Source organism: Calonectris borealis, chromosome 29, assembly GCF_964195595.1.
Source record: "Calonectris borealis chromosome 29, bCalBor7.hap1.2, whole genome shotgun sequence".
Taxonomy (NCBI): Eukaryota; Metazoa; Chordata; class Aves; order Procellariiformes; family Procellariidae; genus Calonectris; species Calonectris borealis.
Window position 1 is genome coordinate 4,257,183 of NC_134340.1, and position 19,612 is coordinate 4,276,794.

A 19,612-nucleotide genomic window follows, 5' to 3' on the forward strand; every position below is an offset into this window, starting at 1 on the left:
CATCTCTCCCACACTCACCTGCTTGGGCTCGTCTGTATTTGATGCTCAACACCATGCTAAGGAGCACACTGCAGATCCACACTGCGGTGGTCAGCACATCCCCGTGTCCCACCTTGCCTCTGATCTCTTCTCCAGGAGGCCCCAGGGCTTAAATGCAAAAACAAGGCACGTATAAGCAGCAGCGCAGCTTCATCTGGACCTCACACGCACCCTCCAGCCACCCTCCGTAGAAATGTCTCTGCTGCAGTTCGGCGAGGTTGCCGTACTTCCCTTAGGGAAGAGGGGTGATGCCAGCCGTGTCTGTCCTCAGGTCTAAATCTGTTGGAAGCCGCGAAGGACCTGACGTGTGCTGGCACCAGGGAGAAGCGTACCGTCCAAATGACCGCTGGAGGGAACAGACGAAGCATCCAGCGGCAGCCACCCCAATTCACCGCCTCCCCAGCTAAGGCACGTTCAGCCACTGCAGATGCACCGCGTTCCACGTTGCTCGGGAAAACTCATGCACGGGGGTGAGGAAAGGCCCACGCTCCCCGGAACACGGGAATCGGGACCCAGAGGCCTGGGAACAGGCCTTGGAGGGGATGAAGGGGTTCGCTCGTACCAGCAGAAAGACGTCCACATCCATCCAACTTGGGCAGAGCGTGGGCGGGCGGTGGAACGAGGAGCTGGGTGCCCTCTGCTGCGTTGCCTGTTGATCTTCGTGGCTCAGCTGCAGCTCAAAGCCCGGGCTGAGTCCTCGCCTCGCTGCGCGACACCTGCAAGCCGGAGAGGGTGGTCAGTTGATCGCGCGAGGGACAGCGGACTCTCTGATCAACCCCATGGCCACGAGGTAAGGGAGCGCTTCCCGGCGTTAATGTGGGTGGTGCCTGGCCCCATCACAAGGAGGGGTTTCCAGGGTGGATTCAGCTCAGCTGCCTCCAGCCGTCTGGACCGCACGCTGGCGTGGGGATGTCTGCTGGCCACTCTCCCTCCAGCCAGCGGAGAGGAGGAGGCACCTCGAGTGAGATACGTGCGTCGTAGGGTCTGAAGGCAGGTGAGATAAGGCTCACTCCAAAGCCACCGCAACAGCAGGGACGTCCCCTGAGAAGGCCCTCAAACAAGGCAGCTCTGGAGGATCAGAACAGGGTGTCACACTGAAGCAGCACCCAGGGATACTTCTCACCTCCTGAAACTCAAGACCTCGTCTAACGTCATCCTCTCCAGCCAGCGAGAAGATGCCCCCCCAGGGGTCAATTTCTCCCAGAGCTCTTGGGCACCTCATTGAAGCTATGGAACCGTTCTCCAGAAGGGACTGGTTTTCTCCTGGGAACGTTAAGGGTGCAGAAGAGAGCTATAGCAATATGTTTGGCCATGGGAAGTGTGAAGGAAGGAAGTGAAGATCTTTTCTTCCAAGGTAAATACGTAAAAAGCTAAAATTTATAAGGATCCACCTTGCATGCAGATTTTTCAACCTTTGGGTTTCAGGAAGACTAACAAACATTCCTGACCACCAGTGGTTTTGTTGTAGGGATTTCTAAAACCCTGACCTAAACATTAATCACTGCTGAATAAAATACAGAAAGGCTTCAATGCAATAAGACATGTGGAGATCTAGCTGATGCGAAGAACAATTTTATTCGTCTTTAAAGCAGAACACAAGAGCAAACCAGTGTCAGGAAACAGGCACCTCTTTCCAAAATAACGCACTTCATACTCCTTCGGCTGTGACACACGCTGACCCAAGCACGTGACAAGCGAGCCAAGAGGGCTCTCGTGCCAGGGGAAGACTGCCCAGGGGTGACCCGGCTGAAGAACAGAAACTCAGACGAACTGGGCACTTCACTTTCTTTTGCCTTGGTTTTCAAGGGTGAACAAGCTCTGAACCGTAAGCCAGAGTTCAACGCCTTGCCACCGGCCGCGGTACCAGAGAGCAAGAGCCAACAGGCTGGGGACGTCAAGGCAGGTGTCGGACAGGCCTGCAGCCATGAAGCGAGGCGCGGCGGGGATGCAGATAGCTGCCGAAAGGCACCGCGCGCTCTGCACAGCTCTATAAACGAGCAATGGCCCTGGGCTCTGCTCTGCCAATCAGCCCAGGCACTGCTTTGCGCTGGAACGTGCCATGTGTCTTTGTTCACTGGTCTGCCTGAACCAAACCCTCGCAAAAAGGCAGAGCTTCCCTAGCTCAGGTTAGCAGAAATCGAGACTCCAGCAATGAATGGGGACCCCAAACCCAATTACCCTACGCTCTTTTTTAACGGCTGCACTACAGAAGGGAGAGAGGAAGGGAGTCTTTCATATGGCGCCTAGGCCAAGATATCGGAGGTGGAATCCCCACAAGAGAAGTGGATGTCATGGGCCAGGCAAGGCCCGTTGGGTTCCTTTCCAAAGTCCACCAGGAAGTTCTTGTTCACCGTCAGGCCTCCTTTCTCAGTGTCCACATCAATCTGCAGCATGACAGAGCCTTCCCTGCGAGGGGACAAGAGCGCAGCTATTAGAGACAAGCAAACCACGGTCCTGTTCAGGAGATCCTGCCCTTCACCCTCCTGGCCCCTATCAAGGAAGAGGCTTTCTCCTGAACGTCTGCTCTTCCACAGGGAGGAGGGAGCAGAGGCCCATTTCAGCAGTGGCAGACGCCAGCGCCCACAGCTGTTTCCTCAGTTCTCGATGGACGTGAGGAAACCGCTAGGCACGATGTGACAGGCAGGCTGGAGCTCGCCTTCCTTTGGAGGTCATCGCCTGCTTCGCTAAATCAAAACATCAGGAGGAATTTCTTTACTGAAAGAGCGGTCAGGCCTTGGAACAGGCTGCCCAGGGAAGTGGTGGAGTCACCATCCCTGCAAGTATTTAAAAGACGTGTAGATGAGGCGCTTAGGGACATGGTGTAGTGGGCATGGTGTGTTGGGTTGACGGTTGGACTCGATGATCTTGGAGGTCTTTCCCAACCTGTATGATGCTATGATTCTATGATTCTATGGTGTAGTGGGCATGGTGGTGTTGGGTTGACGGTTGGACTCAATGATCTTGGAGGTCTTTCCCAACCTGTATGATGCTATGATTCTATGGTGTAGTGGGCATGGTGTGTTGGGTTGACGGTTGGACTCGATGATCTTGGAGGTCTTTCCCAACCTTCATGATTCTATGATTCTCTCTCTGGTGGATACACTGGGAGATGCTGTAGCACTGACATGGCCTGGCTCTCAGAGATCCACAGGTAGATTCACTCCACCTTTCACCCTGAAACACTGATGCTCCCCCAAGCAAAGCCCTGGCACTGCAGCTCCGCACAGGCAGCAGCTGCACCTTGCCCAGCCAGAGACGTTTGTGACAACGGCGTGTGAAATTCAACAGGAGGAGGCTGTGGGGATGACGTTAGGAGAATCTCTCCCTCTGCAATCACAAACGCGTCCTTGTAGCCCCCCAGACGAGGCGCCTTTCCCGTTTCTAGCAGACAGGCCATGCAAAAAAAGCCCCTTCCCTCCCCAATGTTTCTTACCTGACCACGTTGGGGTAGAACTGCTTGTCCCATGTGCTGTAGAGGGAGTTGGTGACGTACAGCCTCTTGCCGTCCACGCTGAGCTGCATCTTGCTCGGGCCGCCGTACACTCTCTTGCACTGAAGGCACAGCAGACAGCAGTGATGTTACTGGCTTCTTGCTTTCAGCAGCCAAGCACAAGCAGGGGCAGGGGAGCAGAGCAGAGCAGAGCAGAGCGGCTGCCTCCCCTTCTAACCCAGGCAAGCGCCCAGATCCTGCAGACACGCGGCCACCGCAACGGAGACCTGCCCCAGACACCCTGGGCAGAGAATTAGCAGCGCAGAGCCAAAGCCCGAAGGACGCCAGAGGGCAAAGAGGCCGCAGAACTCACCTTGATCACCAAGGGCTCCGGCTGGCACTTCAGCTCTTCGTCTCTACACACAGTCACGGGCCCGCCTCTGAGGATGCTGCCTCCCACAAACACCTGTAAGCGAGACAGTGGCAGACACGCTGCCTGGTCATCTAACCGCCACCAGACACCGCTAAGGAACCCGGCGGCGCAAGCCCTTCTGCTCCTGCCTTACCTGTCCCACCAGCCGGGGCTTGCAGGTTTTGGAGAGCTCATATTGGCGGATGTCTCCGTGCAGCCAGTTGCTGAGATACAGGTACTTGTCATCCATTGAGATGATGAGGTCGGCTGTGAAGGCTAGGGCACAGAAACAAAGAGCTCCAGAGAAGGCAGCGGCAACGGAAAACGTGCCTTGCATCGAGCCCCAGCCCGCAGCTCTCCCTGCCGTTCCGTACGGCCTGCCTCCAGCACAGGAGACCTGCCCAGGCGCCCAGCCTCCAGCCGGGGCAGCAGTGACTTCTTGGGGGTGCGCACAGCCCCTCAGCCCCTCCGACCAGCCTTCCGTCGCGTTTACGCAGCAAGGCTTTGCGGGTCAGCAGCGCGCTTTGCCACGCTGCACGACACAAGGCTCCGGGAGGAAAAAGGAAAGACCACCTCAGGGCACACGAACCTGGCATCTTGGGCATAATCCATCCCGTCACGTCCTTGGCCGGTATCCGAATCACCTCTTCTACTGTCCAGTTGTCTCTCTGCACAAGAAACACAGGCACCGCGCCATGAGCGTTCCTGCCTGCTCCGGCAAGAGCGTTCCCTGCGCTCTCACGCTCGCACAGCGAGGCAGAGCTGCCTGAGGAAGGCCACCACTGCACCCAGCTGCTACAAGTAACGACAGCACCGTCTGATACCAACAGCGAGGCTGGGCTTCCTCGCTCAAATTAATCCTCCGGACGTTCATCAGAGAAGTCCCAACTGGTCACGATGGGCTTTTACACTCAGTGGAAGAACAGACTCCCCTCGTTCTAGCACACATGTTCAAAGCAGGGTCTGGACACTGCCCTCTCCACACGCCTCCTCTTTCTCTCCGCCACCCCAAATCCCTTCTGCGCGTTTCTCCACCGCCCTGTAGCTCACCATGGCCGGTCTCCCCTGGCTGCTGGCAGAATACTTGCCTCGCACTTGTAGAAGCGGTAGATGATGCCACTCAGGGCACAGGCGACGTATCCCTCAGCGGCATCGGGGTTGTGGAGGAATTTAACACACAGGGGCACAGAGTCCTCCCCCAGGTCAAAGCACTGGGTGAGGCTGTGGCAGGACAAGTTCCACACGTTCAGGCGGCGCCCAAAGACCCCTGAGGAAAAGGAAAACCAAGTCAGAAGAGGGGCGGCTACCCGTGGAGACTCATCCCTCCCCAGATGCTCACAGACCAGGGAAAATACAGGGACAGACGCTGCCCTGTAGCAGTGCCTGTAAAATGGCCCTGCTGGGGAGAAATCTTCCTGTCCCCTCTCTCTGACCGCATCAACACCCTCCCACCACCTTGGTGAGTTCTGGCTCAGCGCTTGCATCCGTATTCCCTCACCTTTCTTGAAGTCGTTGGGATTAAACCCACGTCCTGCACGTTTTGGGACAAATCCGGCAGAGCTGATCAGAACATTGTGGCGTGGCTGGTACCAGAAGTCGTATCCAGTGGGGGGGGCCTCGCACTCGTTTTCCCAGTTCCCCTTCAGCTCAAAGGTCTCTCCATCCAGCACAATAAACCCACCTGTGATACGAAAAGGGGATGCGTGACAAATCACGTACTCCACCTCTAAACAGGTAACATGCTTTGTGCATTAGGCTAGCTTAAACAGCCAAGATCTTCAAAATACTTTATACCTTGAGATACTTAGCTGCAAAGACTCTACAGCTCTTTGTTGGGTAAAGAGATGTGTTTATAGATTCCTATACATGCTAAGCAGAAGTTTTGGGGACCAAAAATGATCCCAACTTAATATTTACTTTAGTGTTTTCAGTAACCAAGGCTGTGTTGGCAGCGCTCACCTCACCTCCCTGTTCTCAAGCGGTCATGGATGAACGAGACATGCTAAGACATGCTAAGACAGGTAGACTGAGTGCCTGAATGTGCGGAAGGGACCAGCTTTTCCTCTAACACGTGTCTTCATGTCCCCACTCTGCACCTCAGGCATGTGGGTGATTATTGTGCTTATACCAGCACAGAAGGATCGGGACTTCTGAACAAGTATCTCCAGTTTGCTGTTTGAAACTCTAAAAGCCTGCAGTTTTTAAGCTTGTTATTTCTCTAATAGGAATGATTATTGGAATGATTACAGGAAAACGTACCTTTTCCATTGCCAGCTGGATCTCCCATGTTGGCAATCAGAATATCACCATTAGGCAGGCTGCGAGGTACACTGAGGTATCCCTTGTTGCACTTCCAGAAGACATCCACTGGCTCAATCATCTGAAAAAAGTTGACACGCACACTTCAGCCCCCGACTGCTCAGCTCATTTCACACTCCCTGGCAGAGCCTTTGGCCATCGGAGACTTCTGAAAATCTCTGACGCTTGCGGCAGCTTTCTTCCCAAGAACTCACACTTGCCAGGGCCTGCTCCTCCTCGGAGAGGAGCACAGAAGCCTCTGAGCTCCCCTCTACACAGACAAGAATGCAGCAACACCTAACTCCTAACAGCTTCTCTGTCCACCACGCTATTTGGGGGGGCAGGCGCCGGCTGTTGCGTGACGCCCAGTTACTAGACACTCTCTGACCAAACCAGGTACGGAGAAAGGAACGCAGTGATGATCGGAGCCCTTCTTGGTCTGAAAAGGAGAGAGCTGAGAGGGAAACGTGACCCAGCTCTCTAAAATCAGGGTGGAAGAGAAGACGAAGAGAGAACCCTTCTTCCCTGGGTATTATTCCAGAAGCACCAGTTCCCAACTCCTTCCCAGAAACTTGTCTTTGAATCACCTCAGGCATACCTTGCACAGCTTGGGAGCCCGGCACTGTGAACCCACATCCACCACGTAAATGCGGGAGGAAATCAAACAGGGAAGAATCAGCTTGTTCCTTTTCGTTGTGATATTGTCAAAGCAGGTGCAGCCAGCGCTCCACCCCGAGGAATGCAGCTCGTCTTTGAGGTTGGGCATGGGCAGGCGGTGGATCACCTAGGCAGTCAAGGTAGAGTTAGGGTTCACTCGGGGAGGCGGGGAGGAATGGGGACCCTAACGCTGGTAGATGCTTCTGTCTTGGTAGCCACCATTTGACTCTAGCTGGGACTGCCTCTAGAGACTCAGCGAGGAGAGCACCGCTCCTTGCACTGGCCCCTGCTCTTTGTTAGGCTACCGCATGCAGCTGAGAAATGTGGAGACTCTTTCAAGATTTCCTCACCCCATGCCACTAAAATTCAGAAAATCATGTAGATGAAGAAATTATGATAATCAACGTGCCAATACTGGTGCATTGCTCTGCAAGTTCCTCTAAGAATGCAGTTCAAAATGCGTTAAAAACTTTCAGAAGCCTACATTGGCTTTAAAGTGCATTTTCTTCTAAACTCTCGTAGTAATGGACTCATTGGGTCATATATACACCCTTGATGTAGATAACCTGTCTTTGCAGCCTTCAGAGACAGGTAAATGCCGACTTCCCATTTAAGATGACAGCAGACAGGTTGGTACAGTGCATAGCAGAACATCTCTGAAATGGCAGCACAACAGAAACATGCTGAACTCTGCAAAAATGCTGGATACCCTAAACCCCCTGGGTCACTAGAGACCATTTTCCACGCTGAGCAGCCACAGGGTGATTCAGAGCACGGGCTCAAAAGCTCTCTAGCAGCACCGAGACTCTCTGGAAGTGAGTCAGAGCTGACTTGTCCCCCGACACAGAGATGGAGATGATTCAAGTAGAGCCAGGCACACAGGGGATAGTGGAAAAGAGTAAATGTCATGGACACACAGAGCCAGCGAGTCACCAGCCCAATAAAAAACCAGTTGAGACACCAGTACCTGGCCATAACATGGAGACCTGGGGTTGAGATCGACGGTGGCCAGGAAGTCAGGTTGGTCGATGCATGTTTCCCTGTAGGTACAGGTCACGTAGGCAACCTCCTCTCTAGGAACTGGGTATACAGAAAGCGTGTGTTAAAACCAGCCATGAACCTTCCATGAAAGGAAGAGAAAAGCTTCAACAGACTCTCAGATAGGACTGAACTTATTTTTCTGGATGCTACGACCTTCCGACAGGCAGTGGAACTACATGATCGTGGTAGGCCCCTTCCAGCTGGAATTACTCTCTTCTATTCTATTCTGTTCCTCCTTGCCCACTGACAGCTGTCCAGCCCCGGCGCCGTTACTGACCCAGCGGTAAGAGAACAACAAAAGCGGATCTCCACATAGTTACGGTTTTCTCCCTTTGGGGGAAGGGACTCAGCATACGCAGTTAATTAATGGGGTCTCCACTGACACGGAGCTCTTTCCCAGACACCCCCCATTCCAAAACACGCCCAGGAGGACTTGCCTTTCACTATATCCGGGCAGGTGGGGTAGTCGTAGCACTGAAGTCTGCATCTGTCTGATTTGAGAAGAGGAGAATAAAATGAGAAACGTCCACATCCTTAAAAGGTGCCTATGCAGAAGACACTGTCCCACCCGATGGACCTTCTCCCACCCCAGCTGTCAACGGGGACCTCCGAGACCAGCAGCTACTGTTGATAAGGCAGTAAAAAACCTCAGAGCCAGGAGAGGAATCCTCCCCTAAAGAGACACTGAGGTTATCACGCACCAAACCACTGCTCAGTTCCCTTTTGCATCCTCGGAGCCCCGCTGAAGGAGACCGAGCTCACACAGAGAACCACGTCGGTATTGAAGGTTTAGCCTGGAAAATAAGTCTGGTTTCTTGTCTCCCTGACGATTCCCCAGTGTCGTGGTTTAACCCGGCAGGCAGCTAAACACTACACAGCTGCTCGCTCACTCCACCCCCCGCCGCAGCGGGATGGGGGGGAGAATCGGGGAAAAAAAAGTAAAATTCGTGGATTGAGATAAAGACAGTTTAATAGAACAGAAGAAGAAATAATAATGATAATAATAGAATATACGAAGTGAGTGATGCACAATGCAATTGCTCACCACCTGCTGACCGATAACCAAGTAGCGATCGCTACTTCCTGGAGCACGCCTCTTATTTATATACTGAGCATGACGTCATATGGTATGGAATACCCCGTTGGCCAGTTGGGTCAGCTGTCCGGGCTACGCTCCCTCCCAGCCTCTGAAGAGTCCTTGACCATAGGGTACTTAGCAACAACTAAAAACATCAGTGTATTATCAACATACCTCTCATACTAAATCCAAAACACAGCACTAGGAAGAAATTTAACTCTATCCCAGCTGAAACCAGGACACCCAGCAGAAGGGGAGGCTCCCCCCATCACGGATGCTACAGCCACATGGAAGTAGCGTTTCAAGGCAAAAAGATCCCCCGAAGCAGAGACAAAAGAAGCCTTTGGAACCGTTCAGGCAAAACGCCAAACTTCAGTCCCACCTCTCTCCTTCCTGCCGCGCTGCAGAGGAACAAACCTACCAGTCTCCCAGTGGGACTCGGTTTCAAGGTGGGATGTCTGCAGCCTCCAGGCACTGGCTGGAGCCAGATGCGGGATGGAGCTACAGGCCTTGGAGCTGCTGTGGGCTCTGGGAGGCTGCAGAGTATCTCTTACCCATGCTGAAGGTCTTCTGGTTCACTCTCCTCAAGAGCAAAGGTGCTGGAACTGGAGGTGCAGCTTGCTGTCTGCCTCGCTGGAGCGGGTTGTGTTGTGCCAAGGCTGCTCCGAGGGGGCCTTATATACAAGGCAAAGGGGTGGGGGGAGAAAGCAAGCTGCCAAGGGAGGAGCCATCGCTCCTCAGCGTTTGGGAGGTGCCAGACCAGCGCTGCGGCTTGTTTCCGCCTTGCTAACCACCAATCTGGAGGAAAAATCTGCTGGTCCATGCAGGTCTTTTCCTTAAACACAACCACCCGTATCTGATCCTGGGGCCCTGGTGATTTCCAGTGGGACTTCTTCAGTTCTGGAGGCCTCCACGTCCCAGCCAAGACACAAGCTAATTAAAGCCATCCCCCATACCCAGGTTCTTGCCATACAAATGTGCAGTGGCTGCAAATTCCACACGAGGGATGAGAAGTCCAGCTAGACAATCGGCCCCATCAGCAGCCTCCTGGAATTTACAAGGTCTGAACGTACGGAGGCCACCAAGGGCACCTCTGAAATCTGGACCCTGACAGAAGGCACGTCTCTGTCTGAGGGCTGAGCTGAAGACATCACGGGCTCCCTGGCGTCAACTCAGCAAGCCAGGTCCAGGGGTGCCTCTACCCAGAGAGACAACTTTTGGAGCTCTAAGGACTGCAAACTGGGGAACTCGCAAGAGGAGGGAGCTCCAACAGTACCAAAATTAGATGAGGAGCTCCCAAACAGCTAGAAAAGACATCAGGCTAGAAATGGGTGCCTTGGGAAATACAATCTGTGCCCTTGTTGATGCAGCACTCACAAGGTCAAGACATGCCTGCTGCCTCTCGGGTTTGTATCTCCATATGGGAAAGTCAGCCCACTCGTGGAAAAGAGGGACCTTTAGGATTCGGGGCAGCTCAGCACAGTGAATCAGCGCCTGAGCAGTAGCTACTTACTCTCCCCACCAGTCTGGTCAATGAAAGCCCCATGGCAGGCACCGACACTGCAAAGTGCCTGGCGCCGGCGCAGCTGAATTACATGCAAACTAAACTAAACTGTCACAAAACACCCACAGGAACAGCAGAGACCCCTGTTAAAGGGAATGAGGTGTTGGACAGAAGAACTTTGGAAAGAAAGGTCCCTTCCTGAGATCACTATGAGCCTGGCTGCCACCAGCTGCCAAACTAAACCAAGAAGAAAACACCAAGCGCCGTGGAACGTGAACGAGTATCATATCTTGTGGAAGAACTCCTCAATCAGTGGGCAAATTACACAGGATAAGTAATTGCTCCACGTAGGAATGCAGAAACATCTGACAGCACCATTAAAGAAGCCCTCGGGAGATCTCTATCAGAAGAGAGGACAGCTTAGCCCATCTCACTAGGGCTGTAATTAAATGGCTTCCAGAACAGCACTTTAAACCTGTGACAGGTGGACAAACACTTGGCCTTTTCTGTAAGTGAGGAGCATCAAACTGCTGCAATTGGAAGAACTCGTGATTTGTTTAGCAGAAATCCACCTCGGCAGTTTCAGTGCACAGGGCAAAGCAGCCAGGAGAGGGATCGTTACCTACCACAGCCGGACACTTCATCCCACCAGTCGATGCACGGTTATTACTGACAAGCTGCATCCCAGGTACATCGTGGTTCTCTGTAAGGCAAGGAGAAGGTGTTAAAATAATATCATGGACAAAAGGAGAAAGCATGCAAAGAAATGGCTCAAAGCCTTATGTTATTGACAATGAAAGAAGTTGAGATCCTGGGCAAGAATAACCACACGGAAAGAAACTCTATCCTCATATCAAATCAGACATGTAATGGAGGCACTTCTGGATGGCTTTTCCGCGTTAGAGCACCCCATTTAACTGAGCATGGTATCCACCTAGGACCTGGAAGACCCCAACAGAGGAACCTTTCCTGGACGTCAGAAAAACTAGCAAACATAAAAAGGAAAGGATGCAAAGGATGCCAGAAGAGTGCTGAACATTGTCTATCTTTCCTCCCTCACGGCTATATGAATGTTAAACACTTCTACTTCAGCTCTGTGAAGCCAGCTCTGAAGGTGAAGGACACAGTGATGCCTCCTAGGGCTGTGCACTGCTTTCTAAGCCCAGCAGGATATTGCGAGATTTCTCCTTCTGGATTAAGAACAGTCACAGCCCTTTTACAGTAATTCTCAAAGGAGTTTATTTTGTAGACATGTGCTTCTGAACAGGACTGGCGGCACTGCTTTTGCAGGAGGTCGCACGTCCCAGCCTTCACCAGCAAACTCCTTCTGCAGAGAGATGTGGAAGTAGCTGGTACGACCTTTTCTGTAAAATGCAGCAGAGACTTTCAGTATCGCTTGCCTGGGTCTGCCGGTTGCAGCAACTGCAGCCTGTCAACGCTCTGGTTCATCACACTGCAAGCCACACATGTTCACAACATGCCATGAGTCTGGGGCCACACTTGCGCAAGTGGAAGCAAAGAATCTGTCTCCATCTCCAGTTCTCAGAGGCAAACCGTTTCATGTCTCTAAGGGCAGCAAGCTTGTCTTGGGGGCACAGAAAGGTGGGAACCAACCTGGCATCTGATCATCACTGGGCAGATTTCAAGAGCTCACACCTTAAGAATCAGAAGGAAGCCCTCAGTCCAGGAGCAGCTCCAGAGCCGGAGCTAGCTGTCCTCCTCAGAGCAACCCAAAACGGCCTCTCCCTCTTCTCCGCTTGCCCGCACAGAGCTCACCATTGCTCTCCCATGCTGCTCTGAGCTGGGCAGAACTGCCCATCTTTCTCCAACCCAAAACCAAAGAGCGGTTCAGGCATTCGACCTGACTTGCTGCCGTCCCTGGGGCCTGGCTGGCAGGAAGCACGGCCAGGCCCGAGGACGCGCGAGAAGCTCCTGCTCCGTCAGAGGCAAATTCAGGTGCTCGGCTGATGCCACTTGTGCACGCTTTTGCTGCCACGATGTGCATGTCTCACTGCACCTTCTTCTTGCAGCTGCACACCTGCTAATTAAAAGGTTCATTAGTCTTCCACTCACTAACAAAGTTTGCTGGTCATCCTCTTTGGCTTTCCTTGGTGACGTCTTTGGCATCCCTCACAAAACCAAGCTGTGGGGTGTAGAGTTTGCTAATTAAAACTGATAGTAGGAAGGATAAGAGCAGGCTCAGCAACACCAACAAGCAAGCAAGCGATGGTTAGCGGAGAACGCAATCACTGCGGTCTGCTCTCGGCCCAAGAAAAGCTCCCTGTGGCAGGCAGAGATGGGAAGCCGTGACATGGAAAAGCAATCAGGGGCTTCGCTGGACAGCCCACACTGAGGTGGCAACTACTCCCCTCCTCCCGACCATCTCTTCCAACCCCGATAGGGAAGAACATGCTATGATTTTGATAATGGCCAAGGCGAGGTGATGCAATCTGGTGCAGACTGGCACAGCACATTAAACGCGGCGGGGGAAGGCCTTGCTTCACCAGGACCACCAAGTCTGCTCTAAACACCCAGGCAAGAACTCCCCCGACTACGGGAGCACTCCCCAACCATCCCCTGTTCTCCAGGGACGACGTTCTCTCGCTTCCCACCTCACCCTGCCACAAAACCCTGGAGGTGCCCCAGGCTGTCTAAGTGTTGCTCGTCGACTTGCGTCCTTAAATCCCCCCTTCCTATACTTTTGCCCTGGCCTCCATACTCTCCTTACAGCCTTCTGCCACGTTCCAACAGGTCAGCTAGGCGCTAAGCACCACGAGAGCAGCAGAGTTGGGGAAGACTGTAGTCAGCACCAGCCTCCCGGCAAAAAATGCCAGCAGAGGTACATTGTCCTAGACCCCCCCAGGCTCCACATCTCCCAAGGGTTCCACTCTGTTCCAGTCCATTCCCCTCGTCAGGAGCAGAGGGAAAACCACACCCTCCAACCCTTGTGTCAAAACAGGCACAATTTATCACCTGAAACAGCAGGGACAAGGTTTGGAGGTTAATTTACAAGCTGCCGATGTGGTACAGGAAGCTTAACAAAGTTTACTGTTAACTTCTTCAAGATGTGGCTCAGAGAGCGCGAGATTGGAGCCCCCACAGCTCTGCTCATCAGTGTTTACTGCCTAATGATCCTGACCTGCAGGGAGTCCGATTATAAGCAGCTGCCGGTCGGTTTTGATCATGTTCTGAAGCAGAGCTTTGCTGACAAATTTGAATTCGTGGAGTGAGCCCCAGTTCATACTTGTCATCCCTACCTGAGCTGCTGTGGGGCCTGGCGCTTCACCGACAGGCACCAAGGAATCATTGCCAATGTGTGGGTGAAGGGGTCCCGACTCTCCCATCAGCAGCGCACACGAAACAGAGAGGAAAAAGGGGATGACTTGGCGATGCTGGCAGACTGATGCATATGCTCACCAGAAACCTTCTGGTGGGTGAGGAAAAATATGACAACTAAGAAATGTGAAATTGCACTGCTGATAGAAAGGAAGGTGACAATGGGAGGTCACCTCATGGCACTTGTCTGTTAGGTGCAGATATAGACCAACGGAGGAACTGTTCTTTCTCAATCAGATCACTGGAGTAAGACAGAGCTTCTACAGTACATAGAAACCACGGTGATTCAAGTTGTGGACAAAGTCTCTGCTGAAAAAAGTCACTTTATGTCCTTCTCTAACACCTACATTTGAGAACAGAGAAAGCAATATGGGTTCTTCCTTGCGTTATTACACCCTGACATCAGATGTGCAGCCTCCAGAAGAGAAGCCGCTATCATGAGCATGCGAAGCCCATCGTACCCTAACGTAAGTGTCTCCCACATTTTACTATTCTTTCTGTATCTAAGCTAAGATCTCCGTTTTAATGACTTGCATTTTAAGTGACTACTGATGGATGAGTCCCAGTTCCATATTTGCCTACACAAGCATCGAGGGGTAATCCAAAAGTCCTCTTCCCTGTATCTTGTTCCAAAAGCTCCAGATCCCATCTCCTTCCCAGAAGCACGTTACCTCAGGCATAGTCTACACAGCTTGAGAGCTCAGAAGTTTGTTCTCATATCCACCACACAAAATCAGGAAAAAATTAAACTGAGAAGAATCAGCTTCTTCCTTTTCCTTGATGACACATCTACAAAACATGCGATGCCTCCATACCACCCTGAAGTGGTGACACTCATCCTTCAGGCTGGGCATGGACAGGCGGTGGATCACACAGCCAGTCAAAGGCAAAATTATTTCACTCCGAGAGGCAGAGAGAAAAGGGAACCTTAATGCAAACAGTCACTTAAGCTGCACTAGGACTGCCTGGATTCAGTGAGGATAACGCTGTGCTTGCTGCTTCTGTTTGGCAGCGCATCTCTGACTGAGCCGTGGAGAGCTCAAAGCTGAAGTCCTACCTTCTTTCAGGAACTGCATTACACACACCCCACGCCAATGAACACCCGAACAACAACTATCTAAATAAATAAGAGAGCTGTAAATGTTCCTTTTGAAGCCAGAGATAGGATGCTTCCCTCAACACTGGATTCAGAAGTTCACAATGCTTTAAAGCATTTTAGGCAAACAGCCCTCAGTACAGAATAAATCAGAAGATAATTTTTCTGGGTGTCACTCATCTGACTTATTGAAATGGCCAACTCAAACGACTTGGAACACACTCCCAGGGTGCCATTTTCTCTCTCCACGGGCAATGCAGGCAACTACGCACGTGTCCACCTCCAGAGCCTCCTGGTCTAAGGATGGGCGAGATGGATCCTGCCACAGATACATTTGGTTTCTGGAATACTCTTTGCAAGAGCAGACTCATCTGCTCAAAGAGACATGAGGAGATAAATGGGATCTGCAGCCTCATAAAGGAGATCAAATCTGATTTCCCATATATGATGAGAAGGGATGGTTAGTAGGGTGCACAACACAACTGCTTGGATGCTACAGGGCACGCTGCGCTCTGCCAAAGCTGCTGGATGCCCTGCGCGGCTGAGCCATTAGGACTCATGAACCGGGCTCCGGGGACGCTGCTCCCAGCATCAGCCACAGAGCAGCTCTGGGTGCAGGCAAACACAGAGCAAAACCAGCCGAGCTCACCTCCTGCCAGGGCAGAGGGGAGAGCAGAGAGGGAGCAGGACGGTCAGATTCCTGGCAGACCACCTCCCTGCCGGCTGCGGATCCCCGGCGCGGCAGCCAGAAGCCGATGGCAGGTGGCACAGCTCACTGCACAGCGGCGGTGGCAAGGCACAAACGGCTCCTGGGGCAGCACCGAAGAGGCTACCTAAGGCACGTCAGACAGAAAGACAGAAGCTCAGAACTTTGCTACAAGCGGTAATGCAAACAGCCAGAAGGGCAGAGGCACATTTAGGACACAAGGCACTGTTGTTCAAAGCAGGCAGACTATGCTAAGCTCAGATCCACCACCCTGGCTCTCTTGACCACCTCACCGAGCAGAGACAAACCAAATGTCCCAGGGCTACAGGACTCACACCCGGTACGCGCGGTGCCCTTCAGCACATCACTTCAAAACCAGCACCACGTACAGCCTACAGGCTTTGCTCCAGGGAACATCAGCACGGCACAACTACACCACTCCTCCCTCAAGGCACCTCTCTGCCTTTTTTTCCCCACTACTCTTTCAGCCGCCCCGTCCCCCCCAAAATGAGTGCTTTGCTGTTGGAGCAGGCGTCCCAGGGGAGGGGGCAGAGAGGTCTGGCCAGGAGCACGGCAGCAGTGCGACCACCCCTCCCCGCTACAGCCCACAGCTACAACCGCACAAGGCCCCCCAAACCCACATTTCCGACACCGCGCCACGAGAAGGGACTCCAGGCTGCCACTGAAGGGCCCTGCCATGCGCAGCCACAGGCAGACGGACCGTGAGTCACTTTTCCGGCAGCGCAGTTTTCTGCCGGATCAGCTCCTCCAACCGACTCCTCCCACAACCGCACAATCGCTCCATCTGACACGGGGGGAGTGGCAGCACCACGCAGCTGGGGAGGACGGACGAGCAGGACCTGCTTTTTCTCCTCTGCCACGCCTCTGCCGAAGGACAGGCATTAGCAGCTTTCCTTAAAAGTCCCTACGAGCACTGCAAATCAGACTCCAAGCTTGCAACAAATGGAAACAAGAACGGTTGACTTTCCTCCACGGGTGGAGGAGGACATGCAAACCAGGGACACGTGTGCTGAGCAGTTCACCTGAACATTTCAGGTTCCACTCCAAGGACTCTTTTACACTTCTCTGTATGAGTTTCTGGTCAGTCTCTATTCATCCTACTATGGAAGTGAAGGCAGAATATGTATTAGTGGTTTGTTCATCTATTACAGAAGACAATATTTTTATTTATGGTAAAAAAACCTAATCGATACCCTTTTCCACTCTCTGCAATATCTATGATTCCTCTGCAAAATACTTTAAGAAACAGCCGGAAAATTACATTTGCATCCTCATCTCCCTGGCAACGTCCCTTAAAGAAAACAAAGACCACATTCACACTCACTGCAATTTCCATATATTCAGCCCAGCTTCTAAACACTGAAATGAGCAAATGCTACAAAACCACAGTAAAAACCATTCAGGAAGGTTAGATCTCAATATTCATCTGCTGCAGCCTGCGGACTAGAGGGGAGGAGATCCAATGTGTGCGTTTTCTGCTGCTAAGAGTTGAATATAGGCTGGGATTATTTCTTGCCTCTGCTGCTATCTGGAAGGGGAGGGAAAATTGAAAGTTCATCTGAAAAGAAGACCCAGGGCGGAATGGAGCGCTCACAATGGCTGCACTGTCAACATGTTTTTTCAGGACATTAGTTTCCACTCCTGTAGCTACAAGCCTCATCTTAATTTGGTGCATTAATGAGTAGTGCAGCCTAAGGATGCTCTCAGCTAGTCATGAAATGCCATCCTCCCTCTGAGCTTGTGCCCCAGAACAACGCAGTTTTGGGGAGCTGTTGGAAGCCGCGAAGGACAAGGCACGTATAAGCAGCAGCGCAGCTTCATCTGGACCTCACACGCACCCTCCAGCCACCCTCCGTAGAAATGTCTCTGCTGCAGTTCGGCGAGGTTGCCGTACTTCCCTTAGGGAAGAGGGGTGATGCCAGCCGTGTCTGTCCTCAGGTCTAAATCTGTTGGAAGCCGCGAAGGACCTGACGTGTGCTGGCACCAGGGAGAAGCGTATCGTCCAAATGACCGCTGGAGGGAACAGACGAAGCATCCAGCGGCAGCCACCCCAATTCACCGCCTCCCCAGCTAAGGCACGTTCAGCCACTGCAGATGCACCGCGTTCCACATTGCTCGGGAAAACTCATGCACGGGGGTGAGGAAAGGCCCACGCTCCCCGGAACACGGGAATCGGGACCCAGAGGCCTGGGAACAGGCCTTGGAGGGGATGAAAGGGTTCACTCGTACCAGCAGAAAGACGTCCACATCCATCCAACTTGGGCAGAGCGTGGGCGGGCGGTGGAACGAGGAGCTGCGTGCCCTCTGCTGCGTTGCCTGTTGATCTTCGTGGCTCAGCTGCAGCTCAAAGCCCGGGCTGAGTCCTCGCCTCGCTGCGCGACACCTGCAAGCCGGAGAGGGTGGTCAGTTGATCGCGCGAGGGACAGCGGGCTCTCTGATCAACCCCATGGCCACGAGGTAAGGGAGCGCTTCCCGGCGTTAATGTCGAGGTTCAACCCTAGCCAGCCACTAAGCACTACACAGCTGCTCGCTCACTCCTGCCCGCCCCGGTGGGATGGGGGAGAGAATCGGAAGAGTAAAAGTGAGAAAACTCGTGGGCTGAGATAAGAACAGTTTAATAATCGAAATAAAAGAAAGTAAAATAGTATTAGTAGTAGTAATAATAATGATAATAATAATAAAAGAATATACAAAGCACGTGATGGACGATGTAATTGCTCACCACCTGCCGACTGATACCCAGCCAGTCCCTGAGCAGCGATCGCTGCCCGCCGGCCAACTCCCCCCAGCTTATAAACTGAGCACGACGTCATATGGTATGGAATACCCCTTCGGCCAGTTTGGGTCAGCTGTCCTGGCTGTGCCCCCTCCCAGCTTCTTCTGCACCTGGCAGAGCATGAGAAGCTGAAAAGTCCTTGATTTAGTGTAAGCACTACTTAGCAACAACTAAAACATCAGTCTGTTATCAACATTATTCTCATCCTAAATCCAAAACACAGCACTGTACCAGCTACTAGGAAGAAAATTAGCTCTATCCCAGCCGAAACCAGGACAGTTAATGTGGGTGGTGCCTGGCCCCATCACAAGGAGGGGTTTCCAGGGTGGATTCAGCTCAGCTGCCTCCAGCCATCTGGACCGCACGCTGGCGTGGGGATGTCTGCTGGCCACCCTCCCTCCAGCCAGCGGAGAGGAGGAGGCACCTCGAGTGAGATACGTGCGTCGTAGGGTCTGAAGGCAGGTGAGATAAGGCTCACTCCAAAGCCACCGCAACAGCAGGGACGTCCCCTGAGAAGGCCCTCAAACAAGGCAGCTCTGGAGGATCAGAACGGGGTGTCACACTGAAGTGATCGTGATGCTGAACAGCAGCACCCCACGGTGCACAACGGAGCAGTAGCAATATGTTTGCCCATGAGAAGTCTGAAGGAAGTAAATGAAGTTGTATTCTTCCAAGGTAAATACATAAAAGGCTAAAACCTAGAAGGATCTTCTTTATATCCTGATTTTTGCAACCTCCAAACTAATTATGGTTTTGGCTGCAAATTGTACCCTCGTGAAGATGCTCAAGGCAAATGGGAAGATGTGTGGGTGTGCAGCAGGGTTTTGGAGGCCAGTGGTTGCTGTCTTGTGTAGCAAACAGCCTTACACTGTGTGAGTGGGATTTGACATCCTACACAGCACGTGATAAGCAGGAGAACGATCTACAACTGCAGTAACTACACCTTGTGAAAGAGGACAGTCTGTGGAGGATTTTTAAGGGACTGAGGTCATTTTGCCAACATCATATTAACTGTATGCAGAGTACTTTGGGTGAAAACCCTAACTTTACTCTGCCTCAACTGTGTTAAGACTATGCTGTCCATGTGAACTGATCAAGCTGAAACCAATATTCTCACCAGCAAGTAAGCCACTTAACAAACAGAAGGGATTGCACTGAAGTGTCTACTAAATGTGTTCTTTCAGTCCTTCACGTATCTTAAAGTAAGCCCTAATAAAA

At 52.4% G+C, this 19,612-nt stretch overlaps 2 protein-coding genes across 2 annotated transcripts in view; both read right to left on the reverse strand.

The window, feature by feature from the left end:
• Positions 1–1,595: 1,595 nt before the first annotated feature.
• On the reverse strand, positions 1,596–17,993 carry LOC142094234 (methanethiol oxidase-like). Its single transcript, XM_075176174.1, has 13 exons — positions 17,848–17,993; positions 9,510–11,162; positions 8,315–8,368; positions 7,804–7,916; positions 6,778–6,963; positions 6,141–6,261; positions 5,380–5,562; positions 4,970–5,148; positions 4,471–4,549; positions 4,036–4,157; positions 3,843–3,935; positions 3,473–3,591; positions 1,596–2,445 (listed from the first exon to the last, which is right to left on the reverse strand). The coding sequence occupies exons 2-13, from the start codon at positions 9,511–9,513 to the stop codon at positions 2,283–2,285; spliced, it is 1,416 nt and encodes a 471-aa protein (XP_075032275.1). The 5' UTR covers positions 9,514–11,162; positions 17,848–17,993; the 3' UTR covers positions 1,596–2,282.
• Positions 12,453–19,612, reverse strand: part of LOC142094233 (methanethiol oxidase-like) — a 43,738-nt gene continuing 36,578 nt past the window's right edge. Inside the window, exon 11 of the mRNA XM_075176172.1 lies at positions 12,453–12,497. Within this exon, the coding sequence (XP_075032273.1) occupies positions 12,468–12,497 (30 nt within the window). The 3' untranslated portion in view covers positions 12,453–12,467. The remainder of the gene's footprint in view (positions 12,498–19,612) is intronic.